Consider the following 16,164-nt stretch of genomic DNA (forward strand, 5'->3'; position numbering starts at 1 on the left):
TCATTTAAGGACACGTGACCTATTAAGTACGTTTATCATGCTTTTGTTCATGATACTATGATACTTTTTTTTCCCAATTCCCACCTACGCTAAATCAAGTTTAATGTTAGCAATGATTTGAACTAGCGTTTACCGTCAGGAGTTTAACGTTAGCCGAGCTAACGAACACCTGACCACCATTTAACGCGCCCAAGCTCAGTATTTGCTTCAAAATGTTTACAAGGAATCCCCGCCGCAAGGCAGACACACCTATGAAGGCGCCTCTGGCATACGGTAACAAGAAAACAAACTTAATTAACAAGAAGAAAAGTCTCCCGTAAAGACGTTTATTTCACCGCAAGGTCGGGGAAGCCTGAAATCAAGAAAGCACCAAGCAATACCAGAACATGAGCCTCTAGGCAACACCGTTGAACAAAGTGATTACGCACGGGTGAGTACTTTGATTATATTTCTATATTACATTCGGGGTCGAAATGAAACATTAAAGTACTTTTAATTGGACTAATTCATTTGGGAACTTTTGCATCCAAAAACGTCAAGCATATGGAATCCATTTTGAATCCTTACATATGTACAAAAAAACATTAATCCTGGTGGGAGGTTGCCATGTTGTCTTTTTATCCCTGCAGATCAGTAGTAGGCATGTGCAATTCAAATCCAAGTTTCAGCCAAGATCCACCAACAGCATCTGGCCTCAATCGTCACCACCACCATCATCAGCAGCAGGAGAAGCTGAGACCGGCCATGACATTTTGGGTCAAGCGAGGCCAAGCCCACTTCAAACAGGGCTGACACCAATTGCGAACTCAAGTGACTCCTCAGATCACGATGACATCTGGGACTTCACATCCTCCAGCAGTGTTCCTTCCCCAGAGATCTTCAGGGATGACAGTGATAGTAAGTCCAAAGTGACTAACAAAAAAGTTGCTTTCATTCATTTCATCTCCCCGTTGGCCTGCAGCTAGTACCTTTGATTTCTCCGGGGAAGCCGACCCGCTGGACACGCAGCAGGACATGCCGCAGCCTTGCTCCTCCACCTTGCTGAGCAGCAACCACGCCGAGAACATTGTCAGACACCAGCCTCCCAATGTCTCCGCCATCCTCGGTGACTATGTGACATTTCACAGTTAAACACGTTCCCTGGGAATTTTTAAGCATGTCACGTTTACACTGCTGCCAAATTCTCAATCTGGATAGAAACTAGTTTAAACTCTTCTGACTAAACTCAGTCAAAAATGCTGTCATTGTGAGTGACTTTTGTATCATTTCAGTCAACTGCTCTGCAGACAAACCCTTGGAGGGGACATCCTTGAAAGTAAGCGGCTCAGGCCAACATGACTTCCTCAAACATGACAGCCCCCCCCCCCTATTGAAAACAGTTCCAAAGTGTCTTGTTTCCCATGTCTGTAGTCTGCCATCGCCAAGAGGCCCATATCCTACAGGAAGGCACAAACCTTCAAAACTCCTCTGGTTCCCTCAAGGCCGCGCGAGAAGCCGAATTTCTCTCCACCCATGTTTTTCCAATACTCCGACAGGGAGGAGTTCTTTCGGCAAGTCCGCGAACGTGCCGACCGACTCAAAAGTTTTCGCCTGTCTTTACGACCCTCTGTCCCGTGATGCAAAATATCTCGTTGCATTCTTTTGGAGCAGCCCATTTTAAAAGAGGTGACGTGCAATAGGTGGGAATTTAAATTCACCTCGAGGTGAAATTAATTGTTATATAGATTCTTTTCAGTTAATAACCTTCTTCTCTTTTGAGGTTTATGCTGCTTAATGGCCACTAGATGTCAGACATGCAACTATCTAACAAGTACGTTTTTTTGTCGCTGTCCAATATGTGCCATGTAGTTAAATAAATATATGTAATTTTTTTGTTTTATTTACTCCTGGACAGGGGCTCCGTCCAAAGCAATACCTCGATTCCAAGAAAATTGTTAAAAATAAGTTTGTATGTGTTCTTTTCATTCGTTGACTCCAAAGTTGCTCTTTGATGGAGTTCTGTTAATAAAAGCCACCCAAAAAAAAAAAAAGACACATTTACGTTCCTCACGAATCCCGACTAAACATCAACACTGGGGGCACCCATTGACCATGTGGTACACACTCCAAAAATATCTAACCAATCAGATAATTCCTTCACCCAGTCGACCAATCAGAAAAAAAGAAGCGGCAGAACGGTTGCCAAGCGGCTCCCGTGACTAATGCCTGTCATATGACTACGACACCCATGGAGGCAGTTAGAAGGAATAAGACTCGCTCGTGGATTTGAGAAGAAAAAAACTGGGGAAAAGGGACTTTGTGCTTTTTCCCCTTCCCTTTTTAGTACAAAATGCCACCGACTCTCTTTCAGAAACTTTTCAACAAGAAGAGCGCATCTTCCTCGCAGAGATGCAACAAAGAGGAGCCAGCTTTCAGGTAGCTCATGTGGATCTCTGCGTGCCTTACGAGTAAAGTAATGGCGTTTATTACCTCGATAACTGCGTCGAGAGTCGATTTACGCTTTGTGGTGTTCATTTTAGACCGCGTGGGTTTGGATTAACGTCAGTTAAGTGTTCTGGCAAGTGGACGACGTGTTTAGCCTGTTTGTCTGGGCGGGGGGGGGGGGGAGGGCTAACTGTTAGCTGGGCTAACTCCGAAGCTAGCGTCTTTATCGCCATTCAAGTCTCACGTCAAATACTTGACGTAAGACGTGAACTGTGTCGCTTTAGCCTCAAAACAGCCTTGACTTGAGTGTGTGCGTGTGTCGCGTGGCCTCTTTTGTTGTCGTTTCACGCGGCGCGTGACGATATAAACTCCAATGGGTTCAAAGTGCATCTCGCGCCGCTGACTTGGGTGTCGACGTGCGGAACGTACCATGCGCGACTGGATGGCAGTCTAGTTCGAGTGACGTCATTACGCTGTTATGGACGCCTTGTTAATGCGGGGTTATGGATTAAGCGTGTGACGTCACATTATTTACATGCGTCTGCTTGTCACGACAGTCGTTGAGGACGTGTTTTTGTGTAAGATTGTGCACGCACTTGGAGTTGGTTTAGCTGCTGCATCATGAAAAACAAAAAAGTCGCCGTTATTACCACTGCAAAGCGCAAACCCTGCGGAATACCAGCCAGGACGGTGCTTTGGCCGACCCCCCGAGTCGCTCTCTCGTTTCCCTGGCTGAGGCTCATGACCCCAGATGGCATACTGTACATGTCATAAATCACATAAGAAACAGGGGTCATGTGATCGACATGACATTGCTTCTTGCACACATTAAAAACTGCATCCGATTTATTTATTTATAGCGTCCATTTCCCCTCCACCCTTGAGAGTTGGTAGGCGAGAAGTCACTGGTTCAGAAACGGGCTTGCATAACTCTGTCATGTGAGGCTCGCATCAATCACAGGCGTGTCAACTGTGCGTGTGTGTGTTAGTCACACAAGTCACAACAAATACGGCATACATGTTTGTGTGTGACTATAAAGGCTGTCAACTTAGTGTCAAGTTGCTTTCAGGGTTATTTCAAGTGGGCTTTTTGTGGGTTCTCAGAAGTGCAGGTTCATGTTCAAGCTGAATAAAATTGACCAAGGTTTATTGAGGATCAATGCCAAAGTTTTGTCATCCGTTAGAGATTTACTGCCAACGACAATGCAGTCCCAATAAATGCTCATGTGATTGCAGAAATACAGATATGCTTAATGGCAAAATGTCTCTCCGCAAAGGCCAAGTCAGCAGATATGCAGGTAATCAGTCAGGTGCTTTGCTTTCTGCCTCGAGGCAAGTCAGGATAATAGGGGAGAGTTCGGGTGGGGCATTTATTCGCTAGTCCGTGCAAACTTTAATGTTAAATGCCACATTTGATTCTTAAAACGGGCGGATGGGCCAGGTTCGTAAATGAGGCTGAGATGTGTCGGGAAGAATGTCGCGGGAGGTATTTATGTAACCGCCCGGTCGGGCAAGTGTGGCAGGGTGGCGGCGGCGTTCTCGTCACGGCTCTTTGAGGTCAGTTAGCAGGTCGGCCGGCCGGCGCTGACGTCAGAGCAGTTGAGGGAAGCGGCCGAGCATGCCTGCAGTTTCTCGGTCCATGGATGTTGCAATGAGGCGGGCATGCTGGTATCATCTCTGTGGAATACGGAATGACCTCAGAAGCCACCTCAGCCAAACTACTGTACCTTTAACACAGTTTAAAAAAAAAAAAAGCCCGTTTTGATGGGCAGCTCGAAAAGGGCTGCAAACAAGGGGAGGCAGTCAGCAGGACGTCGTTAGCCCGCCGCTTCATTCTTGCCACTCGCGCCGCAATCACCTGACACGTCTCATGTTGTGTGAATCCAGTCAGCCGTTATTCTTAGAGGCTGAGCGAGCGCAGAGAGGCGGCTGCCGAGCGGGCCGGAGCGCCCGCTGGAAACACTGGCACCGTCGAAACCATGCCCAGGTAGGAGCTGCTGCTAAATATGACGATCAGCTGGGCTTTTCATTTTACCGTCAGTTGATTTTTTTCAGAACTCGAAGGGTGTGGGTGGGGGGGGTCATCAGTGGTTCCGTAAAACAACTACAACGCGGTTAATCCGCGGTTGTCCGAGTTAAGACAGGTTCTTTTTTTTTTTTTTGAACCAGCAGCTCAAGCATGTGATTCTCATGCGGCGCTTTTATGAATGACTCGTCGTTCTGTGTTCTCGCTTCCTCACTTTCACACACCGCCAGTGCTGCTTTTTGGGTACTTTTTTTGACCCCGGTCTTGTTACTTTGCCTTGGGCTAGCCTCAGAATCAAGGTGCAGGTGAGGCCGGGCGAAAATCGGTTATAAATGACAAGATCAAATCGATTGATTGCCCAGCCTTACTTCTATATTCTTGGATTTTTCTTTTCTTTTTTTTTCTTTTTTTTTTTTATTCGTGACTGTTGTTTACAGTGAGTGACAGAATGTCTTTGTGTCTTCCTTTGGCTCTGTCCTCTTCAGAACAAAGGCGGCAGTCAACTCGCCGTCACCGCATTGTGCAGAGAATCGCCCTGAATCTGTAAACAACGCTTGGCAGGATTTTAGCAGGAAATCTTAACCACCCTTGCCAGAAACATAAAAGTCGCCAATGCTAGCGTGGCATGCCACTTTACGCCCGATGTGTAATCTTACGCACGAGAGCTGGATGGCGGACCCGCGGGAGGCCCGTATCGTGCAATTTGAGCTCATTATGTAGGCCAGGTCGGGTATTATGTCACACACTTAGCGCTCTTAGATCAGGAGGCCAAATCTAAATCCCCGTTCCCCACAAACACACGGAGAATGCTGCCGTGAAGTTTTTTGGCCCTTTAGCTTCGCACCTAATTGAGGTCTCACCGCCAACATGTCCCCGCGGCGGTTTAATCTTTCCCGAGTGCGAGCGCAACGTGTTAATGCGGCAGCGCAGCTACTCGACAAGCCGCCGAGGTAAGAGCTTTGGCCGAGGCGCCTCGTCACATGACTGCAGGGGGGGGGGGGGGGGGGGGGGTCGAGTGGAAGCAAAGGTGAACCAGGAGCACATGATTGGCTTTTGGAGAGAATCGGCGGCGCTCATCTTATGACTTCCTCGTCAAGACTTTGCTTTCACAAGCTGGTGTGAAGGTTGCGTCACATGACCTGCCCTTTCTCAACTCTTGTCTGTTTGCAGTAGCAGCAATTTGTTTGAAAGCCTGACCTGGCGCTTCAGTCGGAACCATCGTTTAGTTAGTAGGTCATGTATATTTGAGTTTCCTGGGGGAAAAAAAAAAGCTTTGTGAACTGTTTGATTTGGCCTGCTGCTAACTCCAATCATCAATAACAACTTTTTTTAAGGTTTATTTCTTGGTAAATCCACAATACATAGTTTCATCATGCAGATAAAGCACGGACGGGCCCATCCGTCTCAAGCGTGGTGGTTGCCTGGCAACAGCCCCGGCCTGACTGGGGAAAAACAGCTCCGATTTTTCCCGTCTGAACCGATCCATTGAGTTCAGGTCAGGACGTCGTGTTCTTGGCTCGGCTCTGTGACGACAAGCTGAGGCAGGCCTTAGTGTTGCTAACGTCGCTTCTGTAAATCAAAATGGCTATGAGGTTCTTTTTGAAAGTCGTTTCAGGCGTACTTAACGACCATTTTTTTTTTCTGTCTGCGTAGCTGGACGATCCCCCAGCTGGAGCCAAGTCACATCCGGCTCATCGTGTACCAGGACTGCGAGAGGCGTGGCCGCAACGTGCTCTTTGATTCCAACGCCAAAAAGAGGGGCACGGATGACGCCCACCTTCCCGTGAGTCACGTGGTTGTGGCAGAGAGTTGATGATGATGGGTGAGGGAGGGAGGGAGGGAGGAGGCGGAGGCAGTAGCGGCGCTGATTGTTGTTGTGCTGCATTTCTCGCTAGCTCACGAGTTCCCGCAAGAGTCATATGACTGGGAGTCACATGCTGCTGGCCCGTGTACACAAATCACACACGCACGCACGTACGCACACAAGCGCACATTCCTCCCCCGAGTTAAGAAGCACATGACACAGGCTGCTTTCAGATAGGCTGCCTCCACGCCTCTGTGACCTTTTGACATCAGGATTTCAAGTTGCACCAGTAACTGCAGCAAGCTACAGCCTCAAGACACACGGATGTTGTTGTTGTTTTTTTTACTACATGGCTTCAAAATTTCTATTGCAATATTTTGAGCAACTGTCACTATATGAATTAAAAAAAAAAATAATCCCATCGCCTCAGGGCACGGAGGGCCAGGTGAAGATGTTCAACAAATATTGCCGGCTTCGACCCACGGGGGGCAGCAGCAGCTCCCTGGACAGCTCCTCATCCTCCTGCGCGTCCGAGACGTCCAGGGAAACCAAAGAGCAGGGGCTCCGCTTCCAGGTAGCACCCATGAAAGAAAAAAAAAAAACGTCCCCCTGCAGTCGTTTGAACCGGCGTACATCGACAGGGTTCGAGGTGTTCGTCCGACGTGGTCATGCTGGGGGAGATGATGTTTGGATCGGTGGCCATGAGCTACAAAGGCTCCACTCTGAAAATCCACCAGATCAGGTAAAAAAAAAAAAGCAAAGCCTACATTTTGATGCGACGATGTACCTAATCATCTGTCTCACGTCAGGTCGCCACCACAGCTAATGCTGAGTAAGGTGTTCACAGCCAGGACGGGAGGCAGCGTATACGGCAGCCTCAACACGTAAGTGTGCACACACACGCGCACACACACATCTTTTTGTAATTATTATCAAAATGATCTCCCCCCCCCCCTCCCCCAGGTTACAGGACAGTCTCGAGTTCATTACGCAGGACAGCGGCAACACCCTCCGGCCCGATCAAAACGCCGCGCCAAATAATCTCCTGGGAAACATAGGTAACCATAGCAACCAAACACCAACAGCCACCACGAGGTGTGTTCATCCTTGAGACAGTGTGTGTTTTTGTGGCAGGTCTTTTTCTTCTTCATACAATTCAGCCCCACAGCCTGTTTTCACTTTGCAACATGACAACAATTTGGTTGTGGTGTCTATCAAGAGCAGAGCCACACAAAAAAAAGTCGAGCCCGAAAAGACAAATTTGGGCCAAAGCAGCCAGTTTGCCAACACTTTTTTCTTGTTGCACTTTTCACAAAACTCAAGCTGGACCTGTTTTATTTTCTGAGCGGAAAGTAGCAGTCGCTTTCCTCTGCTCCAGGTCTTCGTCACGTTTTGTTGTTCGTACCCGACTAAAAAGGTCCGCTACCAAGACAGGAGGGCGCCAACTTTCCTCCCCATTCATTCACTAACAAGCATATTTTTCTCTTTTATTTTTGTCCGTCTGCCTCCCTCCTTCCCTCCCTCCTGTCATTCTCGCTACCCCCACTCTCTTTCTCTTTCTTTCTCTCTTTTTCTATCTCGTGTCCATGTCTGTGCTGCGCAGGATTTTCTCAGCTCTGCAGCCCTCGACGGGCCTTCTCTGAGCAAGGTCCGCTGCGTCTCATCAAAAGTGCATCTTTCTTTTCAGGTTGGCGCTTACAAAGCAAAAAAAAAAGAAAGAAAGGGGAAAAAAAAAAAAAAAAAAGAACAAGGCCAATCCGTCTTTGCAACCTGCATGTTTTTGCTGCCGCTTCTGTTGTGTTTGGACACTTGAGGACGGCATGTGGCCATTTCTGGGGGACGTGTTTCAATTAAAAATGTCAAACTAATTACATAATTGGTTTTCTAGTTTTAAGCTTCAAATTGGCTCATTTTGTATTTCTCCCATAATGGCAAAAGCCTGCGTGTGTTTTCTTGCCAACGAGTGCACGCGGGTGGGCGGGCGGGCGGTCTTTGCAGTTTGGACTAACTCGCTCGCTTGTACTAACCAAATGCTTGCCTGATTTTATTGATTTATTTTTGTGTGTGGTCAAATCAATGATTTTGTGTTCACTCGCATTAGAATGCATCCACCGAGCAATGCTCTGTGTCCGCACACATAAACCCCGCCCCCTCCGCATTATCAGTCCCCTTTCCGGATTCGACCAGTCAAGAAGTGCACTTTTCGTATTTTTCTCCTTCTTCTTTGCATGCGGTTGGTGTGCATGATGCACTGCCGTGGAAGTGATGACACAAAGGCACCGATTGCACAAGGCTGGGTTTACACAAAGTCAAGTTGAGTCACTCAGTTGGACGAGAGCACAGTTTAAATCCAGCCTTAGACAGAAAATGACTCGTATTTGTAATAAGCACCTCTTTTCATTTCCTGCTCATTTGCTGTGTGCATGACTTTTCTCCTATTTGATGTCACCCTCAAATCATCCTCTCCTCTCTCGCCAGGTCACAGTCACCCCATGGATATGCCGGGCCGAGGGTTGTACGACGAGCGGGACAGCGGCATCGCCCGCTCAGGTAGGTCAACAACAGTTACGCAAGCAAGGCTATGTTTGGACCTGTCGTGTGGAAGCTGTTAAATCGCTTTACCGTCCGTAAAGCTTTTTATTTGTATTGCGAGGATCTTACACACCGGCACGACCGGCAATGATGCTTTCCGCACAAAGCCCTGTCATGCACTGGATTTAAATTTAGCGCCACTGAAAAGCTGCTCCTCATAAATGAGCTTCTAATTCAGGCATCACCTCACGCAAATGCGTGCGTGTGTTACGCATGCCTGACTGCACACTTGAGTCTATTTACCGGATCCCCTCAGCGATGCGGGAATCCTACACGGCCTCATGTGATGGGCTCATATTCAGCGTCGGCCGTTTGCGCTGCCAATCCAGCCTGTCTGTCAATATGAGGGGAACGCGAACCCACGTCTCCGTGAAATCTAGCTTGGAAAATGTGAAGAGGGGATTTAAAACACTTGTGTATCGAGGAACGAAGGGGTGGGCAAAGTATGGCTTGTGGGCCACCTACGGAGCATTGAGCATCTCCTTGGGTCCATTTATTTACAAAACTATATTCAGGATTATTTCATGTATTTTCTTAGGTTAGACATTTTTTTTCATCGAATAATAATACATGATAAAGCATTTCAAATGAGAATAAATTATTATCATTTTTTGACATGTATTTTTTTTTTTCTTCCCCCAGCATCGCTGAGCAGCCTCCTGATCACACCCTTCCCGTCGCCGGGGTCATCTCTGACCAGCAGCTGTGCGTCCAGCTACCAGCGACGGTGGCGGCGCAGCCAGACCACCAGCCTGGAGAACGGTGTCTTCCCGCGCTGGTGAGTGAGCGAGCGTCGCCGGCCCAGGAAAGCGAACGAGTCGGAAATCGTTGCGACGCTATTGGACCATTGCGCAACGCAAGATTTCCAGATTGTACCATGTTCCCCATCAGGTCGGTGGAGGAGAGCTTCAACATGTCGGACGAGAGCGGCGGGCAGAGCTTGGGCTCGGCGCGCAAGAAGAAGATCGCCATCGGCGTTATCTTCACGCTGTCGCCTAACGCTGAGGAGAACAGCCGCTTCCAGGACTTCTTCTTCTCGCACTTTCCGCTCTTTGAGAGCCACATGAACAAGCTCAAGAGCGCCATTGAACAGGTGAACCTTCTGGACCTAATGTCGTGTTCAGTGCCATCGAAATAAATAAGCAAAATGTCATATTGATTGACGTCGGGCCGTAACTCACACATTTTGTGGACTTGGCAACGCCGCACTTTCACTCAGCATCATGGTCACATCACATTCCTCGCTCCCCGCCATCCCGTAAATTCCAAAGTGTCATGTTTCTAAAAATTGTGTGTGTGTTATGTCACCCTCCCCCAAGGCCATGAAGATGAGCCGGCGGTCAGCTGAACCCAGCCAGAGGGCCTTGGCCTACAGCCGCATGGTAGATGGGCTCAACGAATTCAGGTAATTCTTTTTTTTGGGGGGGTCAACCTGACCCACAAAATGAGAGCAAGGCCTTCAACACAATTTGACCTACAATAAAATAGGTGGTTTAAGTCAGGCCAAATCTGATAAATCCTTTGACTTGGCATACACACAAGGTCCACACGCACACATCGGTCATATGCCCGATGGCAGACGGCCCACATGTGTGGCAACCCTATCTAGCGGACCCCCCCCCCCCCCCCAGCTCGACCTAGTAATAGTAGAGCTGGGTACAAACAAAATACCTGCACAATCTCACCTTCAGACTCGGGCTAAATTTAAGCATGCTGGCCCTTTGCCTTTTGAAATGCTTGACATTGACCTGATGGAACATTACAAAACTGCAGCACATGCCTCAAGCCTCGCATGCCCACGCTGCCGTGACGTGGGTACACACGCACGCTGACAAAGATAAACCTTATATATACGTTTATATCGGGCCTAGCGAGCTTCTCATGCTGGCTCGCCTGAGAGCGCCTCGTTGTCACAGCGTAGAAACAATTTGTTGGGATACACAGCAGCGCTCAGGTCCCTGTTTCCATTGCTCGGGCCTGCGGAGATTCCCACCAAGCCTGGCGTCCGGCCGAGACGTGGCCACCCCGCCACTGGAAACTTCTTGCAGCAGGGCGGGTGGGGGTCTCCACAGCGAGGTCTTGTTCTCAGACAATAAGAGGTCTGTTCTCTCCCCCCATCGTCTCTCTTTGTCTCCCCCTGCAGGATGACCATATGCGACCTGTACAGCATGCCCCGCGTGGTGGAGCCGGTGTGGCTGACCATGATGTCGGGCGTGTCGGAGAAGAACCACCTGTGCAGCCTCTTCATGCGAGAGTTCTCACTGCTGATGGAGCAGGCCTCCAAGAACCAGTTGAGTGACGCGGCGGATTCCGACCGACCGGTTTGACGCTCGCCCCAGTTCGCCGCGCCGCTCACAAATTGCTTATTGTGGCGTCGACAAAAGACGCTGCTGCTCGTGCATGCGTGAATCCGTTGCAGAGGCCTTCTATTGACCACAAGCCAACATCCTCAGCACGCAACACTTTTCTAACGTTCCTTTAGAATGTTGATATTATTTATTCCATATTGGAAGTTCCATTAGAGTCCTAGTTTTTTAATCCACCCCCCTTTTTTAACCTGTCAAAAAATATTCAAATGTTTTTTTTCCATCCTCAACCTTAATCAAGTTATACATCGATATTATCGTTTGCGTTTGTTGACTTGTGCGTCACGTGACCGGCTGACCACCATGTCAAAGTGGAGTCATGGGACAGGAAGGGAAGTAGATGGCTTGTTTAGAAATGAGAAGTGAATCATGCCGCAAGAATGTGAGTGAGTGTGTGAGTGAGTGTGTGTGTGAAGTGGTGTCTATGCGCGTGTGTTTATTCACTGTTTGCTTTGTCTGTCTGGTGACGTCGGCAGGTTCCTCCCGGCGCTTCTGACGGCCGTCCTGACCAACCACTTGGCCTGGGTGCCCACGGTCATGCCCAACGGCCAGCCGCCCATCAAGATCTTTCTGGAGAAGCACTCCTCGCCCAGTGTGGACATGCTGGCCAAGACGCACCCTTACAACCCGCTGTGGGCACAACTCGGTGAGGGACTGTTTGTAATGAGGCAAGAAACGACTAGAACGTCAGTCCAATGATAACAGAGTGATAAGTCGGAGTTATTTTTAGTTTAGAAAATAATTCCTCACAAAAACAGATGGCATAGTTTGATTCATTTAAGCTCTACAAGTTGGATGTGCTCAAGTTGGTTCATGGGGACACCAAGTGGTCAGACGAAAGAACTGCAATGCACTCAGGCACCCACATTGTCACTAAGGCCACATTGCATGTTCGCAGGTGACTTGTACGGCGCCATCGGCTCTCCCGTGCGCCTGGCCCGCACGGTGGCGGTGGGCCGCCGTCAAGACCTGGTTCAGCGCCTCCTCTACGTGCTAACGTACTTCATCCGCTGCTCGGAACTGCTGGAGACACACATGCTGGACGGCGTGGAGGACGAGGCCATCGTCATGCCCGGTTCGCTCATCACCACTTCGCTGCGCAAGGGGGAGGTGGAAGAGTCGGACTACGTGCTGGTGACCGTGCACAAGCCCGCCGGCGACTACTTGGCGGAGAAGGAGGACGAGAGCGAGGGTGACGGCGCCGACGGGAGCCAAGCGTTCCGGATTCTCCGGGATGACGCTTGCCGGACTTCGGAGGAACCCGAGGGGCCCCGCAGGGAGTCTGGCAGCCCGTTGAGCGCCGAGGTCCGGCTGGAGACGGTGCTGCCCGTGGGCTCGTGCTCCCCGAGGGAACGGGGAGCGGATGAGGGGTTGGCGAGGGACCCTGTCGGAGCGCCCCTGCTGGGCTTCCCCCCGGAGAAAAAGCCTCCGGATAAGAATTCCCCCCCTGAATCCACCATGTCGGGTCCCTTGTCGCTCATTGTGACGGAGGAGCCGGCCGCCAAAGTCACCTTCCTCATCGGGGACTCCATGTCGCCCGAGTCGGACACCGAGAGCAGGCGGAGGAAGGTGGAGGAGGACATGAAGAAGCACAGAAAGCTCCACCATCTTGCGCCCCCGCCCCAGGACGCCCCGCCGTCTTTGCAGCGGGTGTCCAGCAAACTCCCTCAGTGGAACCCCGACACTCCGGATTACACCCAATTCGACGAGTACTTCTGCTCGGAGAACCCGGTGGAGACGAGGACGATAGACGACGTAGCCAAACGGGAAGAGGCCAACTGCACCCTGGCCGCTCTTTACAAAGACCTTCTGGACCCCTCGGGGCCCGAACACCCCGCCCACAGCAGCGTGGACAACGCGAGCGACTCGTCGGACACGCAGAGGAGGTGCAGGTGCGCCTCGACGGACTCGTGCGACAAAGGACTCGCCTTGTCCGTGCCCGTCCTCCATCGGGACGGAGGCCACGGCGGTGAGGACCAAAAGTGCAAGGCGGCGCCCCTCAACGACTGGGAGATTCCGCGCAACGAGAGCTCGGACAGCGCGCTGGGAGACAGCGAGAGCGAGGAGACTGAGGACTGGCAGGAGGAGGTGATGGTGCCCTTCCCGGGGTGAGTCTGCCTGTTTGAATGCATTTTCACAATGCAAATAGTAAACCTTTCAAATAACGACCATATGCATTTGTAATTCTTTCACACCGGCAGCTCCAAACTGGTGGAGAACTACTCCAAGCCGACCATCGCCAACTTCGGCCGCTCCTTGTTTGGGGGCTACTGCCCCACCTACGTGCCAGACTTTGTACTGCACGGGATGCCCAGCGACGAAAAGCTGCGGCAGAGCCTCATGGCGGAACTCACGCATGCCGTCCAGGTAAGATACATTTTCAAACTGGGGTCCACATTTCGATAGTAATCCGAGGTCCACGTGGTACTCGGAAGGGTTTCTTAAATCCCCCAAAATGTGAAAACCCCTCGAGGGAGACGATCGATGCGATGATATCCGTCGTTGTCGTACGCAGCACCCGGTGCTGGACGAGCCCATCGCCGAGGCCGTGTGCATCGTGGCCGACACGGACAAGTGGACGGTTCAGGTGGCCAGCAGCCAGAGAAGAGCCACCGACGTGGGCAAGCTGGGCAAAGAGGTGCTGGTGTCCAGCTTGGTGTCGGCGCTGCTGCACTCCACGCAGCAACTCTACAAGTTCAACATGTCCCCCAACTTTGTATGCACATTTGCACAATACCACACTTTGTCAAGCGAGGTTTTTGACAGCCCATATTTGACTGATCTCTATCGTCCTCAGTGCATCATGCACCTGGAGGACCGCCTGCAGGAGATCTACTTCAAGAGCAAGATGCTGGCCGAGTACCTGAAGGGTCAAAAGAGAGTCCATGTCAAAGAGCTGGGGATGGTCTTGGGGTGAGCACCCAGTTTTATTCTTATATTTTGTACGGTGGAGGAACAAAGTACACTCCAAAGGAACTTAAGGAAGGAAAGACGAGAGAATTATGTATGTCATTTATTTATTTTTTTCAGAATCGAATCGAGCGACCTCCCGCTTCTGGCTGCCGTGGCCAGCACGCACTCTCCCTACGTGGCCCAGATCTTGCTGTGAGGACGAGGGAGCGCGTCCTGGCTTCCTTTTCCTTCTTCTGTAGACCTCAGACTGTTGCTGCTGACAGGTGCAGTACCCCATCACACCACAGGAGGGTGCTGGTGGGCAAGAAAGAAAGAGTCATGTTTGAATTTTTTTTTTTTTTTTCCCCCCTTTGGACACCAAGCCAAAGACTTTACAAGTTCAGGAGTGTTAGGACCTCACTGAAAAGAAGCTAAATAATGCACCACCAGAGTGAAGCGAAATAAAACGTATATTTTGGTGAGATGTATATTTTCAGGGGGAAAATTTGTAATCTTACAGAAATATTAACCTGATGATTGTAAAGACTTCTTTGTTCTCAAATAAGCGTTCTCGAACATACAATTAGATTCAGACTTTATTCTGGTCAACTTCTTTTCAATGTGGGCTTTACCAATCCTTGGTACTTGATTAACTTTTAATTCAAAGAAAGACGCTTTGAGGTAATTTTCTATTCGATTTTGTGCTTTTTCTGTACAATCTCCGACAAGCCAGCTGCGGTGAAAAAAGTATTTTTAAAAAAAAAAAAGGATGCCAATTGATTATTTCCAGCTTTTTTACAAGCTAAATTGTACCCTTTCCCTCCCGTTCTTACTCAAATATACCATAACAAACCGGTTCCGGAAATTTCCAAACTACCTCAGATGTTCTTATGCATCGCTCACAAAACTACCCTGAGGTCATATATTAAAAATAGATCCATTACTTTTTAAAATCATTTAAATTTTTCCCTGTTGTGGAATTGTTGCTGTCTATTTTACAACCAAAACACAAAATGCTGCATATGTTCACACTTTTCTACTTTGTTTACAGTGAGGCATAACCATGGAGGGTTCTTTTTTTTTTTTTTTTTTTTTTTTCCAACAGTGCTTTCATTCTTTTTGTCTTAATGGGGAAATGATGATGTCATGGCAGGCTTCCAAACAGCCGCTAATGTTGATTAGCACTTGTTGTTTGTGTTAAAGGCATCCTTTGTATATGACTAAGTTATTTTTGTGGACTGTACAATTCATTTCCATGTATTTATACCTTTTCAACAATTGTCTCCTCGGAAATATATCTTTTTCCCAATTTTATGGGAATGTTGTGCAATAAAGATGAAGACATTTGGACATAAAGGAGTCTCCTGTTTTTCATGTTTTTGCAATTTTATTACATCACTAATTATATTGTTAAAAGCTTAGAAAAATGTATAGTAACAAGACAAATTTACAAGATTTTGAATTATTTTATATTAAATACTAATTATATTTAATTATTAAATAATTACTGTACCATTTCAGTCGGTGGTGGTTTGATTATTTCCACCACGTAAAGCTTAAGCCAACATTGGATGCCGCCCCACACTTTCCACCCTACAACGGGAGAAAATGTCGAGCAAAACGATCGCGCTTGCCCCAGTTATGCAATAAACCGAGCGCAGAAAGGGAGTGTCCAAATGACTCAAAATCACGCTCCGTTTCTTGTCCGGACACGATTACGTAATACAATACGTTGACCTGTAAATAATTGATATAATTGCAAATATAAAATCCTCCTTTTTAAGAACGTCTTGATTTATATTTAGTCAGGCAGGTTTCACTACACTTTTCACAGCTTCTGAAAGTGTCAGCAGTCAGTGATGCCTTCATGAACAACGTAAAAGTACTGGGCAGTTGACTTTACAAGTAGATTGCGGTTAGATTGTGGGTTAAATACTTAAAAACAGGTTATTATTTTTTGATTAACCCATGTATATCCGTAAGAATTGATTTTCCTATGAGTCATATCAATTTTACGACCAAGCCGCCGTACGTCGTCACCCAGTTTCCTGCCCGTCCCG

At 48.6% G+C, this 16,164-nt stretch overlaps 2 protein-coding genes and 2 long non-coding RNA genes across 7 annotated transcripts; 2 read left to right on the forward strand and 2 right to left on the reverse strand.

Annotated features, from left to right (window-relative positions):
• The first annotated feature begins 7 nt into the window (after positions 1-7).
• Positions 8-2,036, forward strand: LOC125981905 (uncharacterized). 2 transcript variants are annotated; one of them, XR_007486195.2, is made up of 8 exons: positions 8-273; positions 342-430; positions 630-897; positions 962-1,105; positions 1,272-1,315; positions 1,411-1,679; positions 1,760-1,810; positions 1,895-2,036. XR_007486195.2 is itself a non-coding variant. In XM_049741971.2 (6 exons), exons 1-6 carry the CDS (start codon positions 213-215, stop codon positions 1,615-1,617), a joined length of 813 nt encoding a protein of 270 aa, XP_049597928.1. In that variant the 5' UTR covers positions 9-212; the 3' UTR covers positions 1,618-2,036. The 2 variants fall into 2 exon arrangements, 1 of the variants encoding a protein (XP_049597928.1); XM_049741971.2 differs by having other exon boundaries at positions 9-273; positions 1,411-2,036.
• LOC125981906 (uncharacterized) lies at positions 597-2,620 on the reverse strand. Its single transcript, XR_011088125.1, has 3 exons — positions 2,470-2,620; positions 969-1,109; positions 597-877 (listed from the first exon to the last, which is right to left on the reverse strand). It is a non-coding gene; the product is annotated as an uncharacterized lncRNA (long non-coding RNA).
• Positions 2,194-15,460, forward strand: fnip1 (folliculin interacting protein 1). 3 transcript variants are annotated; one of them, XM_049741930.2, is made up of 18 exons: positions 2,194-2,415; positions 6,104-6,233; positions 6,685-6,828; positions 6,896-6,996; positions 7,064-7,138; positions 7,218-7,312; positions 7,858-7,941; positions 8,733-8,804; positions 9,489-9,624; positions 9,738-9,939; positions 10,166-10,251; positions 10,990-11,136; positions 11,689-11,858; positions 12,111-13,320; positions 13,414-13,579; positions 13,728-13,928; positions 14,010-14,125; positions 14,243-15,460. In XM_049741930.2, exons 1-18 carry the CDS (start codon positions 2,330-2,332, stop codon positions 14,319-14,321), a joined length of 3,300 nt encoding a protein of 1,099 aa, XP_049597887.1. In that variant the 5' UTR covers positions 2,194-2,329; the 3' UTR covers positions 14,322-15,460. The 3 variants fall into 3 exon arrangements, with proteins under 3 accessions (XP_049597887.1, XP_049597889.1, XP_049597888.1); XM_049741931.2 differs by lacking the exon at positions 2,194-2,415 and adding an exon at positions 2,861-4,411; XM_049741932.2 differs by lacking the exon at positions 7,858-7,941.
• Positions 14,225-16,128, reverse strand: LOC137840941 (uncharacterized). The gene is made up of 2 exons (XR_011088126.1): positions 15,618-16,128; positions 14,225-14,419 (listed from the first exon to the last, which is right to left on the reverse strand). It is a non-coding gene; the product is annotated as an uncharacterized lncRNA (long non-coding RNA).
• Between the last annotated feature and the right edge of the window lie 36 nt (positions 16,129-16,164).

This window comes from Syngnathus scovelli, chromosome 15, assembly GCF_024217435.2.
Source record: "Syngnathus scovelli strain Florida chromosome 15, RoL_Ssco_1.2, whole genome shotgun sequence".
Lineage (NCBI taxonomy): Eukaryota > Metazoa > Chordata > Actinopteri > Syngnathiformes > Syngnathidae > Syngnathus > Syngnathus scovelli.

Coding starts and splice junctions, on each gene's coding strand:
- LOC125981905 (XM_049741971.2), top strand. CDS start 213: ATGTTTACAAGGAATCCCCGCCGCAAGGCAGACACACCTATGAAGGCG. Junction 431..629: donor AACAAAGTGATTACGCACGG/GTGAGTACTTTG, acceptor TTATCCCTGCAG/ATCAGTAGTAGGCATGTGCA. Junction 1,106..1,271: donor CAATGTCTCCGCCATCCTCG/GTGACTATGTGA, acceptor GTATCATTTCAG/TCAACTGCTCTGCAGACAAA.
- fnip1 (XM_049741930.2), top strand. CDS start 2,330: ATGCCACCGACTCTCTTTCAGAAACTTTTCAACAAGAAGAGCGCATCT. Junction 9,625..9,737: donor AACGGTGTCTTCCCGCGCTG/GTGAGTGAGCGA, acceptor GTTCCCCATCAG/GTCGGTGGAGGAGAGCTTCA. Junction 13,580..13,727: donor AACTCACGCATGCCGTCCAG/GTAAGATACATT, acceptor TGTCGTACGCAG/CACCCGGTGCTGGACGAGCC.